This window comes from Athene cunicularia (assembly GCF_003259725.1).
Source record: "Athene cunicularia isolate RWA chromosome 3 unlocalized genomic scaffold, athCun1 chr3_part1, whole genome shotgun sequence".
In the NCBI taxonomy this organism is placed as follows: Eukaryota; Metazoa; Chordata; class Aves; order Strigiformes; family Strigidae; genus Athene; species Athene cunicularia.
The window spans coordinates 105,324,719-105,352,539 of NW_020799097.1; the positions used below are offsets into that span (position 1 = coordinate 105,324,719).

General features: G+C 36.9%; 1 protein-coding gene across 2 annotated transcripts; it reads right to left on the bottom strand.

Annotated features, from left to right (window-relative positions):
* Positions 1–1,103: 1,103 nt before the first annotated feature.
* On the bottom strand, positions 1,104–27,821 carry WDR26 (WD repeat domain 26). 2 transcript variants are annotated; one of them, XM_026844404.1, is made up of 14 exons: positions 27,659–27,821; positions 27,479–27,535; positions 20,852–20,988; positions 20,189–20,286; positions 19,189–19,345; positions 17,429–17,485; positions 14,328–14,466; positions 10,195–10,335; positions 8,741–8,860; positions 7,873–8,018; positions 7,296–7,374; positions 6,590–6,719; positions 3,677–3,862; positions 1,104–2,236 (listed from the first exon to the last, which is right to left on the bottom strand). In XM_026844404.1, the coding sequence occupies exons 1-14, from the start codon at positions 27,737–27,739 to the stop codon at positions 2,211–2,213; spliced, it is 1,554 nt and encodes a 517-aa protein (XP_026700205.1). In that variant the 5' UTR covers positions 27,740–27,821; the 3' UTR covers positions 1,104–2,210. The 2 variants fall into 2 exon arrangements, with proteins under 2 accessions (XP_026700205.1, XP_026700206.1); XM_026844405.1 differs by lacking the exon at positions 17,429–17,485 and having other exon boundaries at positions 27,659–27,810.

A 27,821-nucleotide genomic window follows, 5' to 3' on the forward strand; every position in this document is an offset into this window, starting at 1 on the left:
CAAAGACTCACCTATTGGCATCGCTTATGAATTATACCGTGTTTTGAACATACAAAACACTGTTTATACAGTTTAGGTATTCAATTTTTATTTAAAACCCAAAGGTTTAGCTTACTCAGATTTGACCTCAGGAAGTTGTCAGTTTCCCTGCAACACTGATGCCACAGGAACCAGACTGACTAACCTTACGCTATCTGAACTAGGAAGAGAAACAAACAGCTTCCTCTAGAACTAGCTAAGGGAAGAAGGAACTGATTTGTGGTCTTAAGTTTACACATGTATTCCCAGTACTGTGGAACAATAATTGCTATCAAAGAAATTCACCTTAAGACAAGTGTACAAGATTGAAGATGAGAACATTTAAGTTCCTACTTCATACTCCTAAGAGAGGAGTATGCCAGATTCAGGCCTGGTCTCAACCAAAGTATCAGTCTTAAATCATGCTTAAGTTTACACACAAGGCAAGAAAAAACCCCACCATCTGATGGCTGGAATCTGAAAAAAAAAAAAACAAACAAACAAACAAACAAACAAAAAAAAAAAATCTAACCTGACAAGTTTCCCTTTGTTTTTCTGGGAAAGAAAAAAGGGCCTGTTTATGTTAAACTTCACATTCCCATTCATCAAAAGTGGCTACACTTCTCTTCCCAGGAACTCTGGCAAACCTTCCCCCACCCTTCTTCCACACATAACTAATAAGGACACTAGATTATTTTCTCATTAAAGGATGAAGTCCACATTTCTGTGCACAACAATTCCTAGTGGCATGCCTTTCCCTGCTCCCTCTTTACTTCACAGCAGTACCAACACTACCTTTCCACCCAAGGTGGCAAAAGGGAATCCAATGCCATCCCATAATGAATTTGTGTAGTACAGAAGCACAGAGATGCCAGGCCATCTGTTTATGTCAAAAAAATAAATACTTAAGTTATAAACGTCTTTCTCTTTGCATAACATGGGTTATTAGTGGAACTATTCCTAGATGTGTCAAGATGTTCACAGCACCAGCTTGCAACAAGGTCTGAGAAAAGCATTTAAATCTGCAAACTTAAAAGTATATTCTCAAAAAGAAAATCTATACACCTTTATCAAATAAAGAAAAATTTCCATTTGAATACAAGTGTTTAATTTTGATTTTATGTTAATTACTTTTACAAAACTTTGACTCTGTCAAGAAAGGACTCTCAACACATTTTTCCCTCGAGGTGTAGTCTACCTTTTACACCAGCATTGTTGCATATATTTATGTAATTAAAAAAAAAAAAAAGACCTTGTCTTGTTTAACTCTTAGTCTAGTGGTGCACTCTGAACACTTTTTTCTTTAAATAATACAGTTTATCTATTAAGATGGACAGCGAGTTCCTCCTCCTAAAGCAAGCTTCACTGCCCACGTAAAGCTCCTTCCAGCCACTGCTTTTGATTGGGTCTCAAGACACTCCAGAAAAGCATCAGTGATACCATGTTTCACGACACTTCTTGCATTGTTTTAATTCCAAATGTATACAAATGAAGTCATTTTAATCCTATAAATAATTTATTTTTAAAAAATTGTGCTGTTAACCCCTTTGCAGGGCAACGAGCTATGTGAAAAGTACAAAACTTTTTGTCAAATGCGATACTGAGAGTGCTTTTGACATAGTTCATTGGTTTATCATCTCAATTTATATATACTGCGCAACGGGCAAGGCTAGAATCCATGAACCAAGCTGCAAAGATCTCAAGCTAAGTAAGGCGGAGAGAGACTTGAGAAACAAAAGGAAATACTTTCCTATCCAATGTATACTCTTCAGACTAAAGCACTCTTTCTATCAAGCCTTCTAAACTGTTAAATAAAGTGTTCCAAACAAGCATTTAAACTTCATTACACAGAAGAGCAACAAGAACAGTAGCCTGCCAGACAAAAAGGCAGGAGGGAAAAATATATATACTGAGTTCAATGGTTAGCCTGAATGTAGCACAGTTCTTCACAACCGATGGGGGGGGTAATTTCAACACGGTGTCCAACAACGTTCTAACGACGTGCTTCATCTCGACTGGTTACTATGAAGCAAGGTGGTAAATGTTTGGCCCCGACCGGGCTTCAGAAATGGTTCTTTTTCATGACGAGCATGTCTGTCCAGCTATCAATCATGTTTGTTTGCACCAAATCCCAAGCCATTTAAAATACGACTAATTAAGTTAAACTGAAGTCGTCTGCTCCAAATTCGCCATCAACTATCCATGCTACTGCATTCCTCTGAGCAAAAACAAAAACATAAAAGAAAGAAATCACATCTTGAAGATCGTATCAATAGTTAATCTTTCCATTATAAGGTCATTAATACAGTGTGTTTACATAAGTTTTACTGAACATGCATTAGTTAATGGATCTTATACTGTAGGTAAACCCCATGTTAAAAATTACTTATTTTAGTTATTATTCGTATTAATTTAGAAAATAATTTAATATGTTAGGTGTTGGTACACAAAGAGCATCTCTTTCAAAAAGAAGTAACAAATATTTGCATTCAAGTACCAGGGGAGTGTGCTAATTACAAAGCTGTCATCCATTTAAGACTCCTAAGATGTTAGGTATTATTCTGTGCACCTACACCTCTCGTGGAAGCACTGCTGTGAGAAATCCATTTTCTATTGTTTTGATTTTTATGGCATTTACGGGCTTATTTTCTAGAGGAACTAAGAAAGAGTGAGCAAGCAGCTAGAGAAAACAAACAAAAGCCATGGGTAAAACAAACTGGAGGATAGGCTCTGAGTCCTTATGGGTACATTCAAGGCGTTACAAACAAGATTGGCCAGGCTGGTCCACCTAGTCCAAAATCAGAAGCAGATGTGTCAAGGCACAGGAGCAGAGAGAGGAGGTGGTAATTCCTCCTAATGTCCTTCCAACTTCCATCCATTTTCACCTAATGGACATTCTGAACTAGAGATGTTCACTTATCTAGTAGCGCTCAATGGGTTTCTCTTTGATCACACTGTCGAGATTCCCCTTGAACTCACGTCCACACCTAGTATCCACGAGGTCCTGTGGCAGTGGGATATACTGTATTTAATTTTAATGTCTACTGTAAATTTTTACCACAAAGTTGAATGTGTAATGATAGAAGCCTATAAACTGCAGAACAATGCCCCAGTGGTTATCTTGTTAACAATTGGGGGGGCAGGTGTTGGGAACAAGTGTGCATTTTGTCACTGAAAAAACGGCACTATGCCTCTTCTGGACACAGATGATTCCTGCTTGTTAGTAAAGAATCAGTTGCGTACAGATACTACAGTAGGAAACTTCATTCTCTCCAGACTTTGGAGATTCCTTTTGTAAGCACTATAATACCATTATTCAGTTTGCGGTGTGGTCAGAATACACTATTTAAATTTTAATAACATTGTGTGTTATTAAACCTCAAGCAGAGACAAGATTTTTAAGTAGTCTATAAATAAGTCAATAGAATCCTGAGGGTCTTCTTAGTGACACTACAGTTTTCTACAGGGTCATGTCAGAAAAATCAAATGGCATACCTTTTAAAAAAATCACTAACTTTTTTAGTAAAATTAGTAACTCTAACCCAAGAGTTAAAAGTATTTTTTCTATCCTATTTATGGTAAAGAGAATCCACTGAACCAGCTGCCTTTGATGTAAACTTTTCATGATTAGAGAACACACACACACGCTGGTTTTTACCTTCAATATCCTGGTTGTCTACGAAAGGCGCCGGTCCCCATATTCTAACGGTGCCATCATCAGAGGCGCTGGCCATCATGGATGGAATCTGCGGGTTCCAGCTCACACAATTAACAGTACGCGTGTGCCCTGTCAGCTCCGCAATTGGCAGCTCACTACGCTTGTGCCAAATATATACTTTGTGATCTAAATAAAATAGGCATTAAAAAAACATAATGAGAAACACTGTTCTGCACAGACCGATTTGTCATATCAAACAGCAATTCCACAGAAGCTCTCAGCACCTAAAAACCCCATTAATATTGTAAAACCCATGTCTAAGACCCATGTCTGTTGAAAATGCAATAGCACAAAGTTTTTCTTCTACAAGTGATCAAAAGAATATGGGTAGAGCTCTTCCACTAAAAGACACATGCCTTTTTAAGGCTTGCAAATCTACTATGCTTGGCATTTGAAGAAAAACTTTTTTTGACTTACAATGCAAATAATCCAATACATGGCTAAAGAGAAACCAAGCTGCTCTTTAATTTAAGATAGGGTATGGTAATCTTATTCAAAAGGAAGTCTTGCAGGTTTTTTTTCTTAAATAAGCATATTTAGATTAGTACATGTACTACAAAATCATAAGCACTAAGGGACTAAGGGAGAATATTTACAAGCACCACCTGTTGATGGGTGCTAGATAAGATCTCAGCTCTAGAGTGTATGAAATACACATTTGATGCTAAAGACCTAAAACATTCCAGTGAAAGTGCAAACAGAACAAGTGAGGGAGAGCAAGGCAGCTTAACAGCTCAAATTGTGAGCTATTACCGTCTTTGACAAAAATTATTTTTGTGTGATATCTGAAGACGTGAATTTCTATGTATTAAAGTAGATGCAATAAACAACCCTACAGATCTTACTTTGTGATAGGAAGCTTTTAATTACTTCTAGCAACATGCTAGAAATAGAATAGTGAACCCGTCAGATACTTCACAGCAATTTTTAGAGCAAGAAAAAATGACTAAAGGTGTTTTGGTTTGGGTTCCCCCCCCCCAACTATAGGCTAATGGCCTTTAACAAGCCTGTGGGTTGACCTCTCTAGGAACATGTTTGGAATATTCCAAAGAGAGCAATACAAACTGAACAAGTATGTATTACTAGTATTATACAAAAGCCTAGTATTTAGGTCTAGCATACCAAATGAAACTATTTTAATCTATTTGAAAGGTTTTAATGTAGATGTCATTCTGAAGGCTTAGCAATCCAACCAATCTTCCTCTATTCCTCCTCTCAACCCCTTACAAAACAGACTTGCTCTCTGACCTACTTGCTAGAATAGCATCATGGAACCACGTGATAATTCAATTGTCTTCTGCTGAATCAGCTCATTTGAGTACACCACCTTTATATATACTTGTATTAATGCAAATGTTCTGGTTGTGTTTACATTCCACTTATGATTTCAAGAGACTACATATCCATGCTACTCAACACAATTCACTCTCAGATTAAACACTGGACATGCAAGCCTCTGCTGTCTGGGAGAATGAAAGCCTAAATACAAATCAGTGTTTCACTGCTTGTCAGAATGCCTATATTTTGCTTCAGAAAAAAAAAGTTAGCCAGATTAAGGCAGCAGTCAATTTCCCCTCTCAGGAAGAGGCCTCCATTTTCTTCCTATTGATGCAAATGTTAGAAAAAAGCCTACCTAACTGACAACATGCCTTAAATTTCAGAGGTTATAACAATGTACCCAGTCTATTACTTTAAAAAGGCTACGACAATGCAATGTTATTTTTGTTTGCTTCTTTTTAAAAATATAGACTTTCTCAGTAGCCACATTTGAAACAATTCAGTGCAAAGAAACAACTTCAGACAGTCCATAACTAAATAGAGTGCTATCAGTTTCAATTACTGAACAGTAGTTTTTTGACAAAGATAAAAAATAAATAAATAGGGGAAAACAAGGACTGGTGCACTGTAACATCTACACCTACACATGGACATCAGTATGGCTCAACACAAATCCTGAACTTTCGGATACTCTGGTCTCAAAACAAAAATCTTGTTCAACCATGAAAAGAGGTTCACACTGGATTGGAGGACTGAAGGTGCTGTCCTTCAGTCATTATATTCCACTGGGTTTGGTCAGAGGGTGAAATTTCGTTTTAGAGACCCTTGGTATTTTCCAGAAGAGGACAGTAGTAAATGTCCTGGCCAACCATATTTCCTAACAGCTGTGAGTTACATATTACTGATTGCATACATGTTCCAAGAGTAATTCTTAGTCCTGCATAGGCTTGACTCTTAAGTGACCTCCATGGGAGGTGACGGCACTACATCAGTGACAGAACTGAACCAATTCAAGATACAAACCATTAACTAATTTCTATTCTTGCCGCAGACAGTTGAATAAGAACACACCACAAAGCCTTTGATCACCAAGAAGCCCTACCAGACTATGTCAACTACTGTTTAATTTGAGACTACTGTTGGTAATTAAGATGACTCTTCTGAAATTAAAATAACCTCACCACACCTGTATCTTCAACAGGCAAATGAAGCTGTTACTCCCCTGAAGTATTTTTGATTCAAACTATAAGCCTAAGTATCATACCACAAAAAGAAAAAGACTCAGAACACCCCACCCGCTTCTAATTAAAACTGTGCAGATGCTTTTGCTTTAGAGAAGCAACACAAAAGAGTCATTAATTCTTCCTACTATTACCATCCTCTCTCAAAAGATTCCTTCTGCTAGCACACAATTATTTCTTGAAGTATGCCACAATCTCAGTGCTCCTCAAACTTATTTAATGAGCCAGATGCTTGCCTTTACAGATGACAGTTGTTAACAACATCTTTATGTAAGTAAGGTATAGGAAGGATACAATGTTCCAGTTTTCTGCACAAAGGGGAAGGATGTTATACCTTCACTGCCACTCGCGATGAAGTCTTCATTATGACCTCCAAAACATGAGTGAATTGTGTAAAATCCTTGTGTAACACCTTGATACTTTCTCACTAAAACTCTGTCCTGTAAGTCCCATAAGTGAACTCCCTGGGAATAAGTATAAAGAATGTTATTTTATATCATTAAAAACATTATTCATTACATTCTTTTGAAACACTAAAAAAATGAAACATGATGAAAGTACATTATTTCAGCAAATTTCAGTACCACTACTAGTAAGCAGTATTCAAGAGAGTAAAGATATACCAAAGTACTAGATTAAACTTCCAGTCTATGGTCCCTTCCACTCTGAAAGCTCTTATTCCTACCCAAGTTTCCAAAAGTAGAAATAAATAAAAACAATCTAATTCTCAATACCCCCAGACTTCAGCCTGCCAAAATTTTTGCTATACCTGGCTTCTCAATGCAATAGCCAGATATTAACATTTAATAGTGTATATTTCATAGCACAAAAAACTCTTCACTATACATCAGTCAAAAAAAAAACCCAACAAACACTCAAGAATGAGATTGCCCTGCTGTATTTATGAATATTAAGGCCTCCATATTACATGAGATACAACTGGTTAATATCAAACATTCCAATTCACATCAAAATAGTTTAAAAAACTTAGCAGTTGCAAGTAGATTTATTTGCATTTCCATTTATCATCACCAACTCACCTGAGTTGCTACATTTAACAAAGCTAAACGGCCATTTTTTGAAATAGTAAATGACATAATAGGATGATCTTCTTGTACTCTGAAATGATAAGACAGTGTTAAGAGTACACTTGACCAAACAATGATGAAACACCAAGGCAAAAGGCATGTCCTGTCTCTGCAATATTATCAAGGAAAGACAGTTCTGAATTTTAAATTAGGTATGTGTCTATATATCACTACAAGCGAGGTCTACAATAGTTTGCTTATATTTATGACAAATCCCAAGACCAAAAGGGTTTCAGACCTCAAATCCAACTCCTAACTTCAAGGCAGGATCTACTAAAATATGCCAGGAAATGGGAAGACACCTCTTGATGACAGAAATGTCAAAACATCCACCAGAAACTTACTCCAGTGCCTAGGAAGTTATTTCCTGCTGCAACTGGAACTCACTAAATTCTCATCCCATGTTGTTCTCCTCTTAACACTGAGAGCATTTAAAAAACTTATTTCCCATCCTGCCCCACAAACCCTTCCTCGATCTTCTTCTGACATGAAGAACCAGAAATTCAAAACCAAAGAAAGAGGTAGTTACATGTTCCTGTCTGTAAGATCCTCAAAGTTATAACCCCGAATTCGCTGGTGTGTGTCCGATGCTAGAACAGTTTTCCCATCACTCAAGCACCAAAGGCATTGTACTCTCACCCCTTCCCAGGAGTCAAGGAGATTACCATCTAAATCCTGATCAGAAGAGACAAAGAAGAAAATTTAACTGTTAGTCTCGGATTTCTCAGTTGTGTAACAGAAGGTGAAAGATATTTGTGTCACAACTGCTACAGAAAGCAATCTTACCCTGTAAAAGAGAGGGCTTAATGAATTAGGACTTGGTTATCTTAACCAAGGGATTTTGTAGAATCCCTTTTGTCACTTTTCATCACGTGTGACACATGCAATCTACGTCATGTCACGAAGCGCACCTTTGCAGTGAGTGAAGTTTGCATACTGCACTATTATTTTGGGACATTTGTCAGATGACAAATGATCAAGAGTAGGGTGAGACTGTAGACCATCACCCAAAAATTAACACTGGTCAAGTAAAGAGGGTTTCGATTTCTGTTTACACTAAGCAAAGATAGCATGCAAAAACTAAGACAGACACAGTCCAAATTTTGTGGAATAAAACACATCTGTGGACAAAGGCATTTATTAGTGTATTTTCTAGAGCAGCTAAGAAAAAGTTCCCAGCCCACAAATCCTCCTTTAGGCAGACAAAAGATGCTTGAACCCTTCTGCTATATACAGAAGTGCTGTTGAAATACTAGCATTAATGTATTGCTGCTTTGAATTACAAAGGACCAGAAGTTTCAGTGTACACACGTAAGAAAACATGAACCTCAGATATGATCACAACAAAACTTTCATTTCTTGCTTTGTTTTCAATGAGACAGATGCAGAGAACTTACACACTGATAGAACTGTCCACGTTGACCTCCTGTTACAAAACGCTTCCCATCAGGATTCCAGGCCACACTTGTTAAACTGTCTTCATGAGACTGGCTCATCTTTGTCCTTAGCTCCCCAGTCTGGAAAATAAACAAAGGCAGCAAGGCCTTATACCAGAACCCTTTCCCAAAAAAGCATCGATATTTATATCTGACATGCATAGTGTTTGGAAATGCATATATTTTCAACATTTTTATTAAAAAGCAACAGAAACTATGAATAATGCAATAGAAGGACAGAACTACTTCAGCATCTCCAGTGACCCTGGACTTGATTTGGGACAGCTTCTGTTGTCCCTCAAATCAAGAGAGATGGACTTGGTGTGTCAGACAAGACCATGAGTAAGGAGAGGAATTAAAAGAAGTTGGAAGAACATGTAATAGAGGCAATATGAAAAACAAACATGGAAATCAAGGAGGCAGGAGAAAACCACAAGAAAATAGGAAATAACAAAATATATTTTAGTAAAAAGTTGGGAGTATCAGTATTTAAAACATTTTCCTTCCTGAGCTGGAGCTTTCCACACCAAAATTTAGCTTTCAACCCCAGCTTATAATGCTACTGTTTCACAAGACAGAATGCCAACAAGTGGCTTACCACTGTCAAAACAGTAAGGACTTCTCTCTATTCCCTTGTGCCAGCTCTAGTGCTCTTCACTAAGCCAACTGAGTCAATTAAACAGAAGAAAAGTATTCCAAGGGTGAAAAAATGTAACATTTTTGGTTTAGGAAACTAAATTAGTTCAGAGTCCAAGGCAGTGCAAGAAAGACTATACAGCCCACAACTGAGGCAGGGGAAGTTTTTATATCAACTCAAGTGCCCATAAAAAAAAAAATCAACAGCAGAAAAGGATTTTCAAATTCATGGAGGAAATAGCAAAATGCCCTACTGTCTGACTGAAAGAGGAAGTTCTGAAATCACCAATTTAAGCCTCTCTGGATCTTCCACTATCATAACTGAGAGGGTTACAAAAAGTAAAACCAGACTGTCTTTTACCTTTGCTACTTGTTAAAATCTTCAGTGAGCAATTGCTCCCCTTAGATATAATTCTGCCCTCTGTTCCTCTTGATTAATTTACTGTTCTTCTCTTCAGTAGTTCTCTATGGTCCTATGGATTTATGCCATTCCTTCTCAGAAATTATCAGTAACCAGATACACTAGAATTGCTGCACAGTGCCAGGCACTTAAAATTTGAACGCTAATTTCAGTTCTGTATAAACCAATCACAGAATCTGTACACTTCCATAACAATTTTTTCCAATTAGTGGGGGCGCAGGGAGATCAATGCCGCCTCTTTATACACCTTCACACAAGTTTGTAGAAATTACTTGTTTCATGATTAACTTTTAGATATTGAAAGAAAAGCAGTAGGCTAACCACAAAGTTTTACTCTTTACTCTTAGTCATCACTTACTTGTACATTCCAGAGCCAAAGCTCAGAACAATCATCTGGGCCACAGGCAACAAGATAGTTGTCATCTGGACTCCAAGCAATATAAGAGACACCATACGCGTGACCTTCTAACGTCTTAAGTAGTTTTAGCTGGTGAGAATCCTGAAAGAAGAGAGAATCTGTTGAGACAATGCAAATTAACACCTACTAGATTCCACATATACAGTGTGTCCAAGTACAGCATGGCAAGTTTGCTTTGTGCAACTTGACACCTGCATTTTACAAGATATCAACAGGTTCTTACTGGAAAAGCAGTTGCTAGTTTACAGAGTAGGACCATAAAATGAAAGCTTTTAAGTTTCAGTGTACAAACCAAAAACACTTGAAGGTATTTTTGTTCTAACTTTCCATGGTTCTGAATGTGGAACTCACAAAACACCACTGTGCATAGAGTTGTATCTTACACTATGCTCACTTCAGTATAGAAGATTTCTGTACTGTCAAGTGTCTCTACATCTACTGGAATAGAAAAGTACTATTATCCATATTTTACAGAATTAAGTTACTTTTTTAAAAGTAAAGACATGCTGGAAGCCTGTTATGGTTAAACAGAGAACCAAACCCTTTATGTACACTGTGAAGAGAAAACCTCCAAGTGCCAATGTTTTTATAAACTTGAGTATATCTTGTGTGTGCTGCTCAAGAAAGAAGTTTAACAAAGATATTTTTAAAACCTTCCTTGAGAGGTGTTCTTATTTCACAAGTGTTGCCTACAGCAAGCTGTTGCATCTTTTCTGCCAGATTTAGTGAATGAAGCATACTTCGCTCACGCAAAGTATCTCGTATCACCTTTATGCTACAACTGTTCTGCTGCTGTCTTGTCAAAGGAACTTGACTTTCAAGCATTTTATCAAACTAGATACTAATGCACTGGCTTCCTAAATACATAAACATGCTTCAATACAGTATTAGCACTGACTCTTGACAGCAACTTGCATATACAGAAGGTAGAACCGAGCTCGTTAAACTGTTGACAATTTTTGTGAAGCCTCATGGAAAAGGGCAAGTGGACTTTCCTCCATGTACCCCCTTTTATTTTTCCTGTGTGAGGGATGTTTATACCTATTTCTCTTTTAAAAAAAAAATTTCAAATTAGTCACTTTTTGCTTGATTTTTCAAATTGTCCCTTCTCTTTAATTTTAGTATTAATCAGCAAAGCACATCTTGATTCTAAAGAGAAAGAACATAGTCAACAGAGGAACAGAGTGACATGAAGAACTGTTTCCTGGGATCAGCTGTGAGGGATACGGTGACTCTCAGCCAGCCTGCAGCTTTGATGGTTCTCTGCTAGGAACCAGGCTAAGAAAAGAAAATAGGCTAAAAATAATCTTCAGAGCACAAACATAGGCTAACAAATGGATCTCCTTAAGGCCCCTTTCCATTCATGGTCTGCATAAGACACAGCTGTGTCTGTAGCTAAACTGATCTGCAAGGAAACAGAGTCATGTTTGACATCATCTCACATCCTGGAGCTTGCCTGCAACTGGCATATTTCATTTTACATCAGGATTAAATTAGCCTGTCACTTCTGCATCATATTTGAGACTCATAAGGAGCAAGATACATAGGATATTCCTCTTCTAATGATAGGATTTTGTGGCTCTTACTATCTCTCATCCTGCTCTCCTACTTCTCTCCAAACACAGCAAAACTGCTATACCATGTTTTGCTCTAAAACAGCAGTCTATGGTATTTCAGGAAAACTTCACCAAATTTAGTCAATCTGCTTCCCACCCACTACCAAAAGAAATCTCAGCCCTTCTATCCCTTACATATAGCTTCTCAGATTTTTGTTATGTAGAACTATTCAGGTATCAACTTAAGTATGCAATAGTTGAGCTCCTTGGCTGAAAAGCCAAAACAACTGTCAACAGTTAGAAACTGCAGAAATAAAGGAAGGTTTCTGTAAGGAACAAGTTAAAGGAGAGCTCTATCAAAGACGATGAATGCCAGACAAGGTGATGGATGCATCTACTGTGCTTATCCTTTGTGCTCTAGAGATTCTGCCATACTTCGTAACAGTCAATTAATGCATTCCTCACACAAACCTAGTTCACTCAAGACATTATTTAATGTTGCTGAATCTGCATAAGAACTCTGAAATGAACAAATGAAAACAGAAGCATGGGTTAAGACAGCTTAGACATGTAGCTGGGTTTTAGAAAAGAAATAAGACATTCATGGTACAAAATGAAGAAAACACATGGAAGCAGTGTCATTACACTTTTCTTCATCACCTCTCTTGAACAGGAGAAACAAAGGATTCTTATACACATGAAGTGTGTGTAGAAAAAGAAATACTGTTAATTTAAAACAGTGTTCTCCCATCATTTGCCCAGACAGAGCTAGATGGATGTTTCCCTGTAGTTTATCTATACAGATTAGAGCAATTCTAAATATCTAAAGCCTTGAAAACTTGATTAAACTTACAGTTCAAAAGACATTGTCAACTGCTACAGAAAGCATAAGCATGCTTTGGCAAATGTAAAAATGAACTATTTGAGCTATCTGGCCTAATGTTATTTAGACATCCACTGCCCTGAGAGGGTTTCAATTTATTTTTTTTTAAACATACTAAAACACAGAAGATGAAACTCTACAAAGCTGCTTTCCCACTATTTATTAAAGATTTTGTTCCTTTAGCAACCCTTGGCCAAAATGGTTAGTGAAACACAGAGCATTTATTTGGTTTGATTTATAAAATGCACTAATCAAGATGTTGGGTATTAAAACCCAACAATATAAAAGGAAGATGTGCATCTACAATCAAGTGACAAGTCAGCAGCAAAAGCATATGATCCTTAACTTACTTAGAACAACTCTGTTAAAAAACCCACAAAAAATCCAGATAATTTCCTAACTACATAACAAAGCTTATTACTGCTATGCATCTCTTGTGACTGGAGCCAGGGTGCTCTGAGCCAAACAAACTACAACAGTTCTATGCCTGAAAAATCCACAGCACTTGCTGTTAGTTCAGAGGCTATGTAACAACTACTCATATGGAACAGCGCTTTAAAGTTCTTATCTTCTTAACAGCAAAAAGGATTCAAATTATATGGCTACCTAACCTGTAGTGGAAGAAAAAGATTAAGTTCAGCTCTCAAATCCTACTGAAAGCCAGTATGGAACTGTAAAAATCTTCCACTTAGCACACCAGTTTGCAGTTGTGTGGTTAAAAAAACATTGTAGGAATCTTATTTCTGATAGTGTTTTACAAGCATTAACAACCTCAAATACTGTGTGCATATGTTCAAGCTTATTCAGTTTTCAACTGTTATGAAATATATGGACATACTTTCATATCACTTCTACAAGTAAATTAAAAGTCTTAGCTTCACTGCTCAATCTTTTTATTTACATAAGAATAGATATGGGTAGGAAAAAGACAAATCTTGTAGCTGTAGGATATTTCCTACTTATTAGCATCAAAACTTAAAACCGTAGTCTGTAAGAAAATGGATGGGTATACTTCCACATGCCAGTGGATTCTGACAAGTGTTTAAATCTTCAGCTCAAGCCAAGGCATATCTTACAACAGCAACTAGCACGAGGTGGTATTCTGACACAACTGCAGTTTAGCACATAGCATTTCATTACTCGGAAATAAAGTAATGAATGGTGAAGTGGATAGAGTATTTAAATCCATGTATACTACTATTAACAAGATAACGGAAAGGTGTTAGTCACATACAAAGATCAGAAGTACTCTTACTAAGAGTGATTTAGAAGAAAGGTTCCTCAAAGACATCTCCTTTCACTCCCACCCGATACTTCTTAAGGCCTTCAAGCTGAGAAGCTCCACTGGAAGGTACCAGCAGGCTCCACCCCATGGTATGGTTAGAAGCACACAAAGTTCCTGCCCCAAAGGAGCCAACAGTTGAAGCCTCACACTCAAGCATCAGGTTTTCCTCTCTCACTAACTTGCACTGACCATGACCTTCACTCTTTAACATCCCAGAGAAGTACCGTAGTCAGTGAGCTACAGTACTACAGCCTGTCCTACAAAAAAATAAAATCAAACCATCTTAGCAAGAGAAAGCAGAGAGGGAAGGGAAAGGCAAGCCATACACATTTTAATGTTGCACACTTACTGGATCAACCTGCCATATAATAACAGTTGTGTCCTTAGATCCTGTTGCTAGTTTAGTGCCATCGTTGGAGAATTTACAGAACCACACTTCATTACAGTGCTCCGTTAGTATCTGCTGTGTATAGCATGGGAACTGTTTCCTGGGAAAAGAAAGGGATGTATTCGCAGATTAATATGAAAGCAGTAAAGAGTAGTAGTTGTTTTTTAAATCAAGCTAGTAAAAACGAGAACTTATTTAAATGCAAAACCAGACAACTTAGAGAATTTCTCTATTAACAGCTACTTCAAATAAGCACAGAATGAAGTGTCTAATCTGGTAAAAAAGCCTACAACCACCAAGTGATCATAACTAATAAGAATATAGAACTATTCTTATTCCACTCACATAATCTGTTATGCTTTCATATAACTTGGAATAAAACCAGAGTGTAACAGCTTATTACCACACACTTCTATAGAAAATATTACGTATAATGTAGTAAATACAGAAAATACTACATATAATAGAGCACAGAAAATACTGGAGTCTAAATCTTTGAATCCTGAGTGCAGTGTTTTATTTACATGTGAGGTTTCTGTAAGTATCTAACTCAGCTATATCTTGCCAAGTCTTTAGAAGTGATTCTTACATAAAAATTGAGTAAAAGAATAGTCTTACTTCTATTTCTTGAATGTGATCTTGCGATAAGTTAGATGTTTCTTTGCCTTCATTTTGTGCCATTTCATTTTCTTTGCAGGGTACCACATACAATATCTAAGCATAACTAACATGATACCATTATGAGCTTTCAACTTGAACTGTTTTCCCTCACAAATTCTACATTGTTTTGTAAACTGTTAAGTGTTTATCAAATAAAATATTATACAATAAACTACTGAAGAAGAGTCAAAGATCCCTCTAGGGCTAATACTTAATATTTGAGTTACACACTGAGGAAAAGCTAACAGTCAAAATATTAAGTTATATAAGAACTGGAGACAAGGTTTATTTTATTTACAGCCTGCCTACTGTATAAGAATTTGAGAACTAAGATAAAATAAATGTAGGCTTTTTCAGCAGATGACTGCTTTTATAAATAATACCGCAGTAACTACAAGTTCCTTGTTCAGATGCACTAAAAGGTAGTCTCTAACCACAGACAATTTTTCCTTAAATGTAGGGATCCTGAAGTGGTTTAGTCTTATGTTGAGTTTTTATGGTGCCCAGTGCAACAGAGCAACACAACAGTACTAATGTAATGACAGTCTCTGTGAGTGCACACATCACTCGAGATAAACTGGTCTAAAAGAAAACCCCAACAACTTACTTCCTTTACATTTGTGTTTAAAAATGCAGTTTGGTGGTAGCCAGGCTGACAGATATCTGAAAAGCTACTTCTTACCAAAAGGCAGAGAAAGTTCTGCTTAATACAGTGTCTATACCCTCTCAGTACATCATCTTTTACTTGAAGATGCTTCCTAGTCCATGCTTAAAGACTCTCAAGCAGCACTAAACAACCATACAGTCCCTCACTTCCTGTCTTATGGTAGAGGAGGATAAACAAAAGTACATATACGTATCTGTAGTTGGCTTCCTTAGTTATATCTACTTACTCATTTATAGAGAAAGACAAGTCTGTTCTGCTCCTGCTTTAAGTTGCCCAGGAGTTGTCTACTGGCCACTAGAACAACACTGAGCTCAAGGTAAAAAGCCCCACCCATGAAAGAAGACTTTGTTTTCCTTGAAGTCTAGAAGGAAGTAGGCAAGCCCTTACACAGATATGTGCACCTACAGGAAGAGTGTTTCATTATTATTTAGCCATATTGTAATAAGTTCATGTTTTTTCTCAGAGCAGCAATTCACTGTAAAAGGTGAGAGAGCCTTTATGCGTAAGTCACACGAAGTACAAGGGGCACACTGCATCCCAGGAAAGCCTTTTCAGATTATTTTAAAAAAATAATATATAGAACATTAGCTGTGTATTTTAAACCTTAAGAAAAGCAGCCAAGGTTTTGTAGACAGGAAAAGCAAGTAGTGTTATGCTGGAGTACACAATTTTCATAGCAAGGTGGCCTTTAGGCTCTTATAAAGGGTAACAGGCACAGTTGATACAGCTGCTTACACACACATCCCACTATTCAATTATGCTATTCACAATCCAGTCAGATTGAAGCACTCTCACAAAAAGTTCTCTTAACTAATGAAACATACAATCTAGCAAGTTTGACTTCACAGATAGCAAAGCTTACATTAACCCTTCCGCAGAAGGAAATAGCAGCAGTCTTGGAACAAGAAGAGAAAATCAGCTGGTTTAAGTTTCTAGTTTTGGTAATTAGATATTACTGTAGCTCAAAGGTTTTACTTTTTTTGAAGTGTTTCATTACAAATTGTTTTGTTCAGCACAACACACTTGAATCATGTTGTTCACATACTGAAATAAAGCATCTAAAAGTTGTCTGTTGTATTTACAAAAGTTCAAAATTCTAAATAAAACACCAGCTACTTTTTAACTCCCTGTACATACAATAGAAGATTTATTCCTCAGCTTCTGTAATGGTTCTTTTTCAGAAATGCTACACTAAGCTAGTAGCTAGAAAGCAGCAGCCCTGACCTCTCATTTGGGCTTTGCTGTTTGCTTGTAAACTCAGACTAAAGTTTATTTACATAAAAGCAAGACAAAAGAATTTGGGGATGGGGACAGGGACAACCACAGACAGGACAACATACACGACAGACAGGACAACACACAAAACACCCAACTAGGCTGAATGCTCTCAAAACCAAAAATTACCACCCCCAAGAGCATCAATTCTCTATTATCAAAACCTCAAGCACAATAACATGGAATGCCTCACCTTCACTCCCAGCAGTTTCTCCCTCTTAACTCCCACTCTTATGAAGTGATTAACTTTTAGTTAAACATTTTACCTATTAGTGCACTTCAAGCATGCTTGATCAAAATATTGCCAGAAGTCCAAAACAGATTAGTTCCAACTAAAAAAGGGAAAGTTGTCAGTGTTCTATCATTCAAGTAGTACAGAACTTAAATTGTCTAAGCTATTAGACTACCGTTACTTCTGTCAGTTTATTAAAAATTTGGCTTCCAACTGTCTTTAACTCACCTCATTATGCCCAAGCATGGCAGCACGTACAGCGCACCACATACTGATCTCAGACCCCTGCAACAGGTAGGTACAATAAGTTGAGTTGAGGACAGAATGGAAGCCTTTATTCTGAAAGTGGGTTGGTTTTGTTTGGTTTGGTGTGTTGTTTGTTTGGGTTTTTTTTTAATTAAAGTAATTGTCAGTATCTATGTATGTATACATACCAAATATGCAAGCTCAGGAAGTACTACATTATGTAAAAAAAAAAACCCAAGACAAATTATGGCCACACTTTTAAGTCAGCAAATAGATTCAGACTGGGTGAAATGGAGGTCCAAATTTGTTGCATATAGTATCTTATATGCAGCTCTACCTAGTCTGACTTCAATAAACCATGCTCTTTACAATTGGCTTGAAGGCTCTTTGGGGTTTGAACATCAAACCCCCTACAGAGCATCCAGTGTTATTTATGGACTTGTGTAAAGACTAAAATTAATCTGTTAGTCTGATTTTAAGTCACTTATGAAGTAGGTAAGCCACAATTCCAGTATCTGATAATTTCCAATACTCTTAAAATGAGGAACAGTCAAATGTCCATTCACACACACACACACAAAACAGCTAAAACAATGTGATGTAGCAAAATTGCAAGCTAGACAATAGCCTAAAAAAGTTACTTGAATACATCAAGTGCCAAACAGTATTTGTAAATCCTTAAGATGGCTACAGTGAAGTACCATGGAAGTCTGCATCTTTAAAACCACATTCTAAGTAACCCAAGAATGCAAGTCAAAGCAGCTGAGTTCAAAAAGTTTCTATAAGCAAGTTTATCAGGACTTAATTACTTCCTCAGTTGAGCTAACCTTAACATGGAAAGAATTCCCCTGTAAGTCCAAGTGTTAGCCTGTTACATGAACAAACATAAGGGTATCATATACAGCCCTTATTTTCTAAGTGTCCTAGCCCTCATTCCTTTATTACACCATGCACAGCAGTTTTCCATGAAAGCTACACTTTTTTAGGTCCTTAACAGTTTTGCTGGATGAGGAAAAAACACTCAAATCAGCCAGTTGTTAAAACAAACATCTTCCTGCTTCATATCTACTACAGTACAGCATTTTCAAGATTCAGAAGCAGCATCAGCTTTGTTAAAAAAAAGTTATTCATATAGTCTCATCAAGAGCCAATGCATAGGTAAGAGGCATTCAGTTCTTACTACCTTACAAATCTGAGAAACTAGTTCTTTAAATCATTCATATTATATATTATGTAAAACAAATGTCTATTGCACATTTCTACTCTTAACTGCTGTGTCCAAGAGCCCCTCACTGTCCACTATTAAAAGTTAAAGCTGAAAGCTGACTTAATGCTTCAGTAGGCTTTCCACATTCCAGTAAGCTTGAAGACAGAGTCTGGGTAAGTAACATACTAGTTATTCTCCAGTGAAAACACACAGTAAACATGTTCATGAATAAAGACTGGCTCTCCAAAATCACAAGAAACTAGTGACTAAGGATTAGCATAGTAATATATTCTATTCATACCCATCTTATTAAAATGTAAAAGCTTCAGTCTTACCCTATTACCCCCTATACAGCTACTGAAGTCTTATACACACCTTCTCTACTCCCTCCCTGCACTACTCAATGAGACCTGTCTTTTCCCAGTCAACTCCTGTTAATCAACTCAGAATAGTTCTTTTAACAGTAGGTAGAATTACATTATCATAAAAGACAAAGATATTGTTGCCCATCTTAAAAGTCGCAAAGGTTTCTTACCTACTACAAACATGATCTATTAGCAGCGAGACAGAATCTAGATTACTATCTAGTTTCGTATTATGATATAGGCACCGGTCCCGTTGTAGTTCCACAGCCTGACGCAGAAGGTTCTGTAAACGCCTTGGAGGAAGCATCACAGATGGGGGTAGGTATGCTTTAAAAGAGTTATTAAGAAAAAACAGAAAAAGATATATCAAAACCAAGTTACGAGTAAGACCACATTTTGATTTGAGTGTTTTTGGAAGAGACCTTAGTAAATAAAGCTTAAAAACAACATGGAAAGAGTGCCCACAGCTTGTCAAATTTACAGCTATACATCAGGAATTAGAAGCATGAATTTCTGGAAAGCAGAGCTGTATGCAAGGTATTCATAGTTATAGTACATGTTGTCCTGGCCAACAAGCACCATTTACATAAGCTAACTCAAACCTCAGTATTTAGCAAATCTATAGAATTATAAAAAGAACAGTATCAGCTGTATTAATTTGAGGAATTCTCTAACAACACTATCAAAATAAAGAATACTATGGGGTTTACAACTCTGATACATAGTATTACACCAGCCACAAGAAAAAGAGAGAAGACACAGTAATTCATAGCAAAATCTGAGGCCACTATCAACCAGTTCTAGTGGTTACAGGCCACACAGTTTCAATCTCTCAGTATAGCTGGCATTTACAAAACACTCCCTGCCACCACAACCACCCCCCCACCCCCCGCGTGAATCACACATTTAATCACCAAGTTATACTATTACTGCATGCAGCAGAGCTAAGAAATAAGAGCTCCTATTACAAATAGTTTATCAGAGACAGCAAAAGGTTAGGTACAAAACACCAAAGGGTAAAGGCACCTGAAGACATCCCTATTAACCAAGAAATATAAAAACAACAACCAGCAAATGTAGTTAAAAGTCAATTCCCTGGGATATCCCATTATATAAGATGAACTGGATCTACAGAGGTGGGAATAAATTCTAAACACTAGAACATCTTACTCTGGAGTTTGTCCAGTAGTTTAGATCTGGAAGCTGTTCCTTTCCCTTCCCACTCTGCTTTTGCACGCAAGTCTTCTGCATGGCTACACATCAGATACCTGTTTAAAAAAGCGCACACACACCAACAGACCAAGTCTTTCTGGAATATTTTTTTTCACTTTTAAGCATGATATAGATCATAACATTCTTAATGAACTGGAAACAGGTGACTTAAGCTTGAAACCGATAAAAACAGACAACTATTTCACACAAACACACATCATCTTCAGAACAAATGTCTACAAATTGGCAATAGAACAAAAGCAGATTTTAGAGAAGGTAGAAATGTCTTATTTACATCTAAAAATAAACCAGACTATATTCACCCACTTAATTATAAGATAACAGGCTAATAATTCTCAAGATCAGATGACCATATGTATGTATTAATTTGGGTTCCAGTACTACAGAAGTCATAATCAGGCTGTTTTCAAGCACCTGAAACAGAACACTGTCTACTGAATAGTCATCTTTACTCACCACTTTAGCATCTCTCACTACAACTTATTAATTACCAGTATAATAGCTTTAATACAGTTTGAGTTTTTACAACGTCAGCTATCAAAAGCTACAGAATTCCTTCGAAAATTCCACTGAAAGCACACTCAAAGTCCAAACACTTACCCACTGAGGACATGAATGCGTTCTGTATTATATTTCAGAGGCGTCAGTTCACAGCGTAGAACTTGAAGTGCCTCCAGGACCTTGCCATCCTCCAGGTATTCCAGGTACTTCTGCTGCAGCAGCAAAAACTTCATCCTCTGACATGACAGAAAGCAGCAGTCAGGGGAAAAAGGTTGACTGAAGTTTCAGAAAACGTTTGAGCCTAAACAGAACAGTAGAAACCATTCTACTATGCCCTTCAGAAATACAGCTACATGTAATGTTTCATTACTCAATTTCTTTTTGCTGGGTTTCCAACAACATTGCAGCAATTAAGTTATCCATGAATTTCCTTCCTGCCTTATGGGGCTCCAAGTATCTTTCTACCTCATTTTTCAGATCTCCCCCTTAACCTGTCTCCTTTTCATACTCACTCCCTTTTCAGTCACCATTCTTCAAACCCTGAATTAGACAGACTTCCCAATCTTACATTCTAGCAAGAAAAGCACCCAAAAGCAGCTAATCACATATTTAAGACTGCATGACAGCACAGGACACAATAGGCCAACTCAACAAGTTTTCATACTGCTTACATAGGAACTGACATGGGTTGTTTGCATAGCTGCATAACATATAGCAATAACAAATCCACACTGCCTGAGGTTTTTTGTTTTGTAGTTCCATGTTAAGTTGTTTTCCTTGGGTGTAGTATCATTTTTCAGGATTACAGAAAAAAACAGTATCCTATATTTAGGAATCACTTCTCAGAATTAATCACTGCTATTTCATAGTGTTCCTTTCATCTTGTACAGGTTCTGGTTGTTTTCTTTTAAAAAATAATCAAGCCTGCTATTCTAACGATAAAAAAGAAAATCAGGCATTCATTTACTATATTTAAAAAACTGAAGTTCTAGAAATTTCTAATACCAATTTAGTAGAAATACAGTTTGGTTGTTTCTGGATGAAACCAACCATTCTGTGTTTGCTGCTTTATCTTCTTTACTGCTAGCAGTTATCAGAGAGAAAAGACATTTCTGGCCCACAAGACTCACCAGGTTAGAGGAAAATGTACATTCTTAGACCTAACAGTCAGAAACATAATTAAGATTAAGCATGGCAGATTACATTTGCTCTTCTAACAAACAGACCACCAGTTCCATCACTAGTTTGCTCTGTCAGAACTCAGGCACCTCACTATTATCATGCTCATATTTGGTCAATGTTTACTTAGTTTCAAACACACTGGTAGCCTCCTTAAGTAGAGGGATAACCAGGAAGTTTAAGATGCTCCTGTCCTAGTAAAGTTTACATAAAAATTTATAGCTTACTATATGTAAAATCCAAAGTTAAAAATCTAAGGCAGTTTAAGCTTCCAGAGATACTCAGTTCTTCAAAATACTTTCCCATACAGTGCTATTACCACACAGCTTTGTGAAGCTTAAAACGTTACATAGTAAAGATGATTTATGTTCGAACATGTCTGTAGTACTCTATTGTCCTGTGCGTGACAAGCAAACCCATATTATATTCCCTATCCAGCTCTTTAGTTTATTTGAATTTGGAATTGTTAGAGCATCACTGTACAGTTTTTCCAGATTAAACAACATTTGTTGGTGTTCTGACGTGTAGAAAACCAAAAGAAAGATATCCCAATTATTTATAAACCTCAGTGGTTGGTTCCATGCAGTAGACCAGCAGACCTCACGCTGTTTGCTTACATCCTAGCAGCAGGAGGGATAAGAGCTTCCTCTCCCAGCTATGCACGTGCTCACAGGATGCATGGAGGTGCTCAGGTAGAAGTCACCATATTCCACTATTCTTGGTCACCTCACACTTACAATCATCAGATAAAAAAATAATCTGGTATTTCCAGTGTGTAATAAAAACTATAATTCCTCCAACTCTTCTTTCTCCATTCACTGTATATAACATTTATTAAATTTATATCATCTTTCCCTTGAATGTGGTAACCATATCTGTATCCAATTACTCTTTCTCCCTCTCTACTACTCAGCATGTTAATTTAATTTCTTTAGGGGAAAAAGTAAAAAGAGCAAAAAACCCTAAAAAACAGTTTTTGTAATGCCAGTCTCAGCAATTCTATGGAAGCATTACAGGAACACTACCATGCAGAATGCTGTTGCCAAGTTATCCAAAGAGGTATAGCTTCAGTTGTGGGTTAGAAAGTATAATTTAAAAAAAACCTAATCAGTGCCATGTGTGACTGGCACACTAGGAATTATAAAAGCCTCCAGAACACAGTACTGTACACTTCATGCAGGAGTCTACTGTTAACATAATAGAGAATTAGAGTAAAAGATAAGCAGTTTTAAATTGCAACTTATCTATAGCAAAAGGCAAGGACTAAAGTGTCGATAGGGAAATTAAATCAATTTTCTAAGCTATTTTGATAACTGCTCCAAAACTTGCCCTACAGCATATCAAACAATGGCACAAATACAGCCTCCTTAAGGAGGAAGTCAACATCAAGCAAACATCACATTTGAAGTATTTTTTACATCAGGACACTCACAGACTCCTCCTACTTATTTTTGTGCAACTACTGACTTCACTGACAAATAGACTTAATTGAATAACTGAACTTTGTCTTCACTTTCTCTCAACTACTTACATGCCCTACCAATAGTACTGTTAATTCCTTCCAATACCATCGTCTCATGACAGATATGAGCATTTTGGGTATATCTCTTCTAGAGCCCAAACAGCCTCTTCTAGAAGGAAAGAGAACTGTTTATTATATTGGCAACTGTAAATTAAAAGCACAAACCCCACTATAAGTAGAATAGAACAAGTATAATACCAATCTGATGCAACACACCCACAAGAGCATCTTACTCATTCTCCATATTCTTCAGTTGTCTTCCAAAGAAGGGACATAAAAATTATCAGAATCCACATTATACCACATACAACATAATAGAAGTGCCTAGTTTGCTGTGTTTGCAAGGGAAGTTCAACATCACTGCGCTTTACAATTTAAATCCAAACATCACCATCACTGAGCTTATAGCAAAGATTCTTCACCCTGTATGACCCATGGAAGAGTCCAACACAACAGCTTCAGCACTGCAGTCTGGCTGGTTTTGTTCAGTTATCGTGACCGTCTCCTGTCTTACAACTCCATAGAGAGCATAAGGATGAAGCGCATTACTTTGTTTCTTCTAGAAGCTATTATTTTAGTATAAGTTGAAACTCTGATCACAACTAACACAGAGTTAATACATTTACGGGGGTGGTGGTGGTATTTGTTTTAATGTATGTACTCTCAGTATTTTTCTTTCTTCAAACAGCCTTTGATTACCAACATGAATGTTTAGTACTTTACTCCTTCACTGTCCTAATTGTTAGTAGGAAAGCCCCTTGCAGAACCTTAAGTTCTAGGAGGTTTTGCAACACAACTGTGAAAATAATAGGACAATCATCCTACCACGGTCAAGAAATTGGGCCATTCTGATCACTGGTTACAGTAGCAAATCTTCATAAATTTCAAGAGTAAAACGTAAAATAACCTAATTTTAAGAATAGATTTATGGTGTTATTTTTGACCTGCATACTTTAACAAGCTCCACAACAGTTTTATTACTGTACTAAGAGTTTAAAATAAGTAAACACCGTTGAAACAACTCTTTTTTGAAATGAAGGTAACTGAAAGATATGCTGAAATTATCAGCTGATGTTTCAAGACAAACTCAGTGCAGTAGCTATCTGCTTATAGCCCGCAGAAATAAGACCCCAATTTGCATTACTTTGTAGTCTTTATTGCTTTGATAGTCTTATAAAACACTGATAAGAGCATTTAAAAAACCACCCAACACTTAAGCATAAGATTTGATATGTAAAGGGCACAAAATACTCCAGCCTATAGAATTTAACAAGGCTTCAACCATACCAAATGCTGTCACTTAAAGAGTAATTCATTCCAATGAGTAACTGCCCTTAATGGTGGTAGGAAGAGGGACACCATACAGGCAGGTGGAGCACTTTGCTCAAACAACAAGATTTAAGTCCTTTTTTTGTTGTATTGCCTGCTGCGGGCTGTGTATCTCCAGAACTGAGGAAAGTCCCATTTAAGTAAATTAAAATAAAAAGTAAAGAGGACAATTTGAAAGTATGAACTAGTCACCCAAGAGAGACACCCTAATATGCTTAAGGTAGCCCTGGAGTTAGCGAAAAACCTTGGGCTGTCCTGAAGCTGATACTTTCTCAGTGTTACTCAAGGAAGAATAACATGCTTGAATCAACTATATTCCTACAGATTGTCTCAAGACAGCTGTATCTTATATGCTGGAAAAGTAAACAGAACTAATCACACACTCTATAACACACAGTTGTACTGACACAAATAGAAATATGCAGACTGTCCTCATTGTCCCCCCCAATGTATCAACACACAGCATCAAAGGTTTATAAAGCTACCTCACATTTAGTGTTTTCATCTGTAGAACTTACAGCAGAAATAAGGAATTAAAACAGGCAGAATTTTCAAAATACATATGTATCCCCTTCACTGACCTGACATTTCAAAAGCACCTATGTATCCTGGTTATTTCATCCAGGTCATATTAACTATAAGGAAGAAAAAATAAACAAACCACAAACCAAAAACAAGTCACCAAACACACACACACAACACACACCCTACTTTGTTAAATACTCTGTGTCATCTAAACTTTTAGGTAGCCATTCTTCTTGCATGCACACATTTTTGAAAGATCTAGTCATACAGTATGAGTCATAAGTCAGGAGCCAGGAAACCCAAAAATCTAATTTTCTGTTTGTAAAGAGTTACCTGCAACATCATCTTGTTTGGACTTTCCTTAATCAAGACATTTATCACCTTCATTAGCTCCTACTTTGTTGCAGCTGGATTACCTACAAAGCATAAAGCATCCCTCCTTACCTGTAATGATCTTTCACTAGTATTCCAGGTGCTGACTATACTAATACCCACCCATAATCTCAACCACGTACAAAAAAGCCCGGCAGGGAGGGAGGTGGAAACAGTGTGCACACGATGGAGCACACACAAACTCAACTTATCCTTGCAAATCAGTATTGCTTTACTAACACAAACACACATGTAAGACATTTAATTCTGTTGTCTGTTTTAAATTATATGAAGTTTATATATAGGAGAACAACTTTAAAAAGAAAACAGGTAATATTTGGTTCAGGTAAAGTTCTGTCTCAACCAAGTATTTCTATCGCACCGTTTTATTCAAGCAGTTAGACATCAAGATTAAAGAATACCATGCCTTCAGAACCCTCCAAAACAACAGAAAGAAAATGTCCCCTTTTTCCTCAAATTAAGTTCTCCAAAAAGTACAATGCTGATACTCAGTTAAACCTCTTGACCCCAACATGCAAAACACTTTAACACTATAGAGAAACTTGATAACTTCAGAAGTTAGAAACATGAGAAAATCTGCTTCAGACGACCATTCATATTCACACACGCTGGTTTCATGCTTTCAGCCTCCACAAACTATTAAAAGATGTATGCAACGTTTTAAAGTATTTGAACAATAAATGTTACATTTGTCAAGCCTTTGAGAAAAGAGAAAGTGAACTACTGGTCTAATTAAGAGGTGCCAAGCTTTGACCAAATTAATATAACAGAAAGTAAACTTCTCTCAAGTAACCTGTGATGTTTTGTTAAACATTTGTTTTCTCCACTTCCTGTTCTCTCTTTCTCCCCCTCCCCCACCAGACAGGAAATTGTCTTGACAACAAATGAATCAGCTAGAAGTGGAGCTAAGCAGTCATCAGCTGATTCTTCATTGTTTACAGTCAGACACTTCAAAAAACCTTGCTACTGTTTTCTTCCTAAGTGACCATAGTTGTTGTAACTTCATTTCGTTACAATAAACGTTTAAATACAACAGAACAAGCCGTTTGAAAAGCTAAGTAATGATTTTCATCTCGAGACAGGAAAAAAAAAAAATCAAACCAAGAAACACTTCCCTCAAAGTCACTGAAATCATAACAACACATATTGTAATTGTCAAGTCACGGGATCTACCAACCTTTTATTTCTAGCTTCATCTTTCAAAAAAAAGCCAGCCAAAGAGAAAAAGCTCTAAATAAAATCCCAAACAGCAATACAAACACATTTGCTCTTTAGAAGCCATCTGGAAAAGCAACAGTATTGTTCATGGTCTATAGCAGCCTCTATATTCTTGTAATGTGCTATTACAATGCCAACTCCACATTAGTATTAGTGCATTTTATTTCTAAACATCTCTTCCCTCAAGACAACCTAACTCCCATAAACACAGAGATTGTGAGAGGTATTTCAAGTTTGAAATTAGTATTCAGCATATGCAGTTTCTACAGAAACCTGACCTATTTCAGGACTGTTACAGGATTTATATTTTATCAGTAAAGTATGTTTAACAAAGTTTAAATATTCAGTACATCAAATATTAGCCTCGATACTTTTGGGCTTCCTATCTCACATTCTAAAAAAGAATAAAGTTCAGATTAGGATGATGTTTGAGATAGCATGCAAGCTGCTTAAAGTAAACAAAAAACAAAAACTATGGACAACCAACCATAGTGGAAGATTACACCACTACCAATTAGTCCAACTATACAGCTCTGAAAGAGTTCAAGTGTGCCTCTTACCACAATTGCATGCGGAGAATGCACTAAGGCCTTAAGTTCATTCAGGTCGTTCTCAGCCTGCAGAAATCAGCATAAGAAAAAAAAAAAAATAGAGTATATAAGGAGGGTGGATTTTGAATTCTCTCACAGATACTATAAATTTAAACAGTGGTTAATACAGTCCTATAAGCCCTACGTTACCTTATCCCATTCTCCTTCCATGACATGATTGCGGAATTTGGTAGCAGAAGGATGTTCTAAACGACATCCTGACTCTTGCATGAGAAGATCAACAGTCTGGCTGCAGGAGAGATACAGTGTAAAAAAACCCGACCAGTTTTACCCTCACAAATATACCGCCTGC